This window comes from Notolepis coatsorum (assembly GCF_963971535.1).
Source record: "Notolepis coatsorum genome assembly, chromosome: 3".
NCBI classification, from domain to species: domain Eukaryota; kingdom Metazoa; phylum Chordata; class Actinopteri; order Aulopiformes; family Paralepididae; genus Notolepis; species Notolepis coatsorum.
The window spans coordinates 3,156,052-3,162,051 of record NC_140167.1 but is presented as its reverse complement, the minus strand read 5'-3'; the positions used below and the strand labels follow the sequence as shown (position 1 = coordinate 3,162,051).

The following is a 6,000-nucleotide window of genomic DNA, read 5'->3' as shown; positions in this document are numbered from 1 at the left end:
CTTTCAGTCCCTCCTGCTCTGCAGTAAACAGCCATCACTGATATAGAGTGTCTGGTCAGTAACATGGGTCTCTCAGTCCCTCCACTCTGCAGTAAACAGCCATCACTGATATAGAGTGTCTGGTCAGTAACATGGGTCTCTCAGTCCCTCCACTCTGCAGTAAACAGCCATCACTGATATAGAGTGTCTGGTCAGTAACATGGGTCTCCCAGTCCCTCCACTCTGCAGTAAACAGTCATCACTGATATAGAGTGTCTGGTCAGTAACATGGGTCTCCCAGTCGCTCCTGCTCTGCAGTAAACAGACACGACTGATATAGAGTGTCTGGTCAGTAACATGGGTCTCCCAGTCCCTCCTGCTCTGCAGTAAACAGTCATCACTGATATAGTGTCTGGTCAGTAACATGGGTCTCCCAGTCCCTCCACTCTGCAGTAAACAGTCATCACTGATATAGAGTGTCTGGTCAGTAACATGGGTCTCCCAGTCCCTCCGCTCTGCAGTAAACAGTCATCACTGATATAGAGTGTCTGGTCAGTAACATGGGTCTCCCAGTCCCTCCTGTTCTGCAGTAAACAGCCATCACTGATACAGAGTGTCTGGTCAGTAGACTCAGAAAGACTCAGAAGAAGCTTCTATCCCCAGGCCATCAGGCTGCTAAATGAACAATGAACACTACACAACAACAACCATCAAACGCACATAGCACACACATCCACACGCACACACTCACTTTAAACAAACACACTGTAGCACCCACTCCACACACTTTATAGCACACACTCACTTTAAACAAACACACTGTAGCACCCACTCCCCACACTTTATATTTATTGATGAAGGATTGCACTACAACTCGTACACCTTACTGTAAATTGTACCTAAATTGTACCTCATCCCATTTCTGCTTTGCACTATATAGTACTGTACATTAGTACACTGCATAGTATTGTATATTATATGGTAACTCAGTTACGTCTATTCTGCATCGAACATTGTACATATGTCTATACTGAACACTGTGACCTCATTTTCTACTTCTAAATTACATGCTATACTATGTTATTTGATACTATCTTGTCTAGCACAGTCTCTGGAGCGTAACAGTAAGAAGCATTTTGTATGAAAGTATTCTGTACTTCTGTATGACAACTATTAAAGAAACTTGAAACTTGAGAAACAGTAACATGGGTCTCTCAGTCCCTCCACTCTGCAGTAAACAGTCATCACTGATATAGAGTGTCTGATCAGTAACATGGGTCTCCCAGTGCCTCCTGCTCTGCAGTAAACAGTCATCACTGATATAGAGTGTCTGGTCAGTAACATGGGTCTCCCAGTCCCTCCACTCTGCAGTAAACAGCCATCACTGATATAGAGTGTCTGGTCAATAACATGGGTCTCTCAGTCTCTCCTGCTCTGCAGTAAACAGTCATCACTGATATAGAGTGTCTGGTCAGTAACATGGGTCTCCCAGTCCCTCCGCTCTGCAGTAAATACAAATTACATGTTCTGGTATCCCGTTCCCACTTTATCCAATTAGGAGAGAGAACCCTAGATATTTTGTACTTATTTCAAGTCTTACCAAGCCAAATTAGCTTACTGCAATATTTGTACTTGTTTCAGGCTTAAAACTAGGTTTAATTTCTTCAGACCGTTTTTGCAGTGAGAGTTCTCTCTCCTGATTGGATAAAGTGGGAACGGGATACCAGAACATTTCCTGTTTACTGCAGAGCGGAGGGATGTGGTAGTGAAAAGTTAACCTTCTGTAGTGTGGTGGTGAAAGGTTAACCTTCTGTAGTGTGGTGGTGAAAGGTTAACCTTCTGTAGTGTGGTAGTGAAAGGGTTAACCTTCTGTAGTGTGGTGGTGAAAGGTTAACCTTCTGTAAAGGGTTAATCTTCTGTAATGTGGTAGTGAAAGGGATAACATTCTGTAGTGTGGTAGTGAAAGGGTTAACCGTATGTAGTGTGGTAGTGAAAGGGTTAACCGTATGTAGTGTGGTAGTGAAAGGGTAACCTTCTGTAGTGTGGTGGTGAAAGGGTTAATCTTTTGTAGTGTGGTAGTGAAAGGTTAACCTTCTGTAGTGTGGTGGTGAAAGGGTTATCTTCTGTAGTGTGGTAGTGAAAGGGTTAACTGTATGCAGTGTGGTGGTGAAAGGGTTAACCTTCTGTAGTGTGGTGGTGAAAGGGTTAACACACACACAGCCCACTGACCTGGTCTATCTTGGCGAGCCAGTCCTTGTTGGAGGCCAGCTCGGCCATGAACGCCTGGTGCTTCAGCCACTTGCTGTGGAGGTTCCTCGCCTCGTCGTACGACGTGTCCTGAGCCGTGAGCATCTTCTCGTTGATCCACAGAGTCAGCTGCACCGCGGAGGAGAGAGACGTCACTCAGAGAAGGCAACGTGTAACACGCAGGGGTGTAAAAAGTACCCAGAAATTATACTTTTAAGTGAAAGTATGGGTACCGTCTCAAAATCGTACTCAAGTAAAAGTCAGAGTATCTGGCAAAAAACACACTTGAGTAAAAGTCTAAAAGTTTCAGTACATTTAAGTAAATGTACTTAAAAAGTAAAAGTAAAAACCTTTTTCCTGACTGTCTATTCTTCTGATAGCAGGTGTTTAATCAAAGATCCCCGCTTTCTAGTCTTGCACAAGGACCAATCAGCATGGGTATGGGCGGGTTCATTTTCCATTGATGGGGATTTGATTGGCTGTTTTTAAATAAAGCGCGGACGCAGGATTAATAAGTACAAATTCCCCGCCACAAATGCATGGTTTCTATCTTGAGCCTTAACTAGTGTGGTTTCTTTTATTCACATGGAAAGAGCAGTAACACAGGTCTTCTCTCACTGAGAGACATGGGGGGAGAGAAAGAAGTGGGAGGAGACATCTACTTTTATACTCGCCATATGGTGGTGTACCTGAGTGGCTCCGCCTAGAGCGCCCTCTAGTGGAAACAGATATATATGCAGCTAGACAGTTACTGGTGGAGACAGTTATATATGCAGGTAAACAGTTACTAGTGTAAACAGCCATATATACAGTTAGACAGTTACTAACAATCCTACACAGAACCTCTGACTTCAACACAAAGCTTCCCAGAGTAGCAGTTCTGGGGTCAGTGACCGGTTAAACACTTGTCCTCACAACCTCATTTCATCTGACAGACTGAAGCTGACTCTGGATAAGCGGACGGTGTTCCCACTTAGAGAGGCTTTGTGAATATGGACAACCGACAAACACACTGCAGCCTGGTGCGGAAAGAGTTTGTTTAAACCAAACATCTAACGATTAAAAGGTGCTATAGATAACATTCGGCCACTAGAGGTCGCACTAGAGCACCAGCATGTCATTTATCCAGTCCAGGGAAGTAGGGGATACCTGTACATGTAAACAACATTCATTTTGGACGTCACGTTTTTTTTAATGATGAATTCGTTAATCAAAATGGCTGGCTGGCTGGCTGGCTGGCTATCTATCTATCTATCTATCTATCTTCTGGATGGACAGTTCATCTATCTATCTGTCTATTCATTGGACAGTTCATCTATCTATCTATCTATCTATCTATCTATCTATCTATCTATCTATCTATCTATCTATCTATCTATCTATCTATCTATCTATCTATCTATCTATCTATCTATCTATCTATCTATCTATCTATCTATCTATCTATCTATCTATCTATCTATCTATCTATCTATCTATCTATCTATCTATCTATCTATCTATCTATCTATCTATCTATCTATCTGGATGGACAGTTCATCTATCTATCTGTCTATTCATTGGACAGTTCATCTATCTATCTGTCTATTCATTGGACAGTTCATCTATCTATCTATCTATCTGTTCATTGGACAGTTCATCTATCTATATATATGTTCATTGGATAGTTAATCTATCTATCAGTTCATTGGACAGTGCATCTATCTATCTATCTATCTATCTATCTATCTATCTATCTATCTATCTATCTATCTATCTATCTATCTATCTATCTATCTATCTATCTATCTATCTATCTATCTATCTATCTATCTATCTATCTATCTATCTATCTATCTATCTATCTATCTATCTATCTATCTATCTGTCTATCTATCTATCTATCTATCTATCTATCTATCTATCTATCTATCTATCTATCTATCTATCTATCTATCTATCTATCTATCTATCTATCTATCTATCTATCTATCTATCTATCTATCTATCTATCTATCTATCTATCTATCTATCTATCTGTTCATTGGACAGTTCATCTATCTGTTATCTATTCATTGGACAGTTCATCAATCTATCTATCTGTTCATTGGACAGTTCATCTATCTGTTATCTGTTCATTGGACAGTTCATCTATCTGTTATCTGTTCATTGGACAGTTCATCTATCTGTTATCTGTTCATTGGACAGTTCATCTATCTGTTATCTGTTCATTGGACAGTTCACTCACGTCCTGTGTGTTCTGGAGGAAGTGCTGGAGGTCCCGGTTGTCTCGGAGCGTCTCTGACACCTCCTTCGCTCTCCTCTTATTGGCGTCATGCCTGTAGGTTAAACACATTGTTATCATATTACCACAACGTGACATCGGACGTAACCCATCGCTTTTCATCAAGAGTCAATCAATCAATCAATCCGTCGCCTCCCCGCATCACTTAACTCAGACCATTGATCCTCTGCAGTTGTTAGGTACGGTTAGAAGGTGACTGCCATAAAAAAGTAAATCCATAAAAAAAACTGTTAGCAAATACAGCTCTCTTAAAGGAACACACCACACATCTTCTCCAGAGTTCAGTAGAACGCTATCCGGCTGCAAGCTAGCCTAACTTAGCACAAATTAATGGAAGCTGGAAGTAAGTTTCATCACAGGACAGACGACGCCATAACACAAGTCTTTGAGATCATAGGGCTGGGCAGGCAGTGTACTGTACCTAAAATGTACACATACCAACATTATAAAAGTAGTATAAAGACCTAATTTTGTACATGTCTGTAGTTAGTAAGCTGATAGATTTGTGCCCTTCCTCGTCGCACAGAACTTGTAAGTCGCTTTGCATAAAAGCGATAAATGACTGAATGTAAATGTAAGCGGATATGGACCACTAGCCAATTAAAACCCTGGGAGAGGTGTTGGGGCCACGTGAATATTTTCCCTAACGGGGTTGCACTTCCGCGTTCGGTTTGCGCAATCTGATTGGCCACTGACGTTTCTGGTCATGTGACATGTGCGCCAATCGTGTGACGCCTGTTTCTATCACTATTTCCGCCTCTAACAGCCTGCAAACTACCTAACGCCTAGTTTATCACTGGTGTTGTGAAGGATCAGATTAAACCGAATATGTATATTTATTTATATATATATATTTAATTGTATTTGTATATCGTTTGATATCCCCTGTATATTCCTTGTACAATATGCATTGAATATCCCCGTTTCTACTAAACAGCCCATAATAGTTTCATTCTACCATTGGACGAGAACCTGGCGCCAGGTTGCCATACCCCTAGGTTCAAGTTCAATCGTGCCGCCTAACATGTCGAGGCAACCCCCGGTTCCGCGCAGTAATATGTCGGGCGAAATACGAATGGTACTATTTGTTCATAGCGCATATATATATGGCGCTCGTAAAGTAGAACTTTCTTTTAGTCCAGTTCTTTACCCTCCAACAGAGTGACAGACGCAAAAGCCTCCCCACGACGCACGTGCGGTGTAGTAGGGCCTACTTGGCCCAGAATAGGCATTGAGATATCGTGTAGATTAATAGTTGAATGGTCATAGTTTGGCACCATACCGTCGAGTTGGACGTATTCTATTAAGCTAATAATAGTCTATTTATGTATGGTGCATCGTTCGGTTAGAGTTCTACAGTTATCAGTACCCCCATCGTTCCTGACGTTATCTGGACGCTTAACCAGGCTGGTCAGACCCCTAGTGGTGATTGCATCCGAGGAGCTCCGGGCCAAGAGCGACTGGACCTGTATATTGGATTACTCTACCCA

General features: G+C 41.8%; 1 protein-coding gene across 1 annotated transcript in view; it reads right to left on the bottom strand.

The window, feature by feature from the left end:
* The window catches only part of LOC311225121 (spectrin beta chain, non-erythrocytic 1-like), a gene marked incomplete at both ends in the record, with an annotated part of 63,493 nt that overhangs the window by 5,881 nt on the left and 51,612 nt on the right, over nucleotides 1-6,000 (bottom strand). Inside the window, 2 exons of the mRNA XM_084310326.1 lie at nucleotides 2,209-2,355; nucleotides 4,454-4,544. Of these exons, the coding sequence (XP_084166452.1) occupies nucleotides 2,209-2,355; nucleotides 4,454-4,544 (238 nt within the window). The remainder of the gene's footprint in view (nucleotides 1-2,208; nucleotides 2,356-4,453; nucleotides 4,545-6,000) is intronic.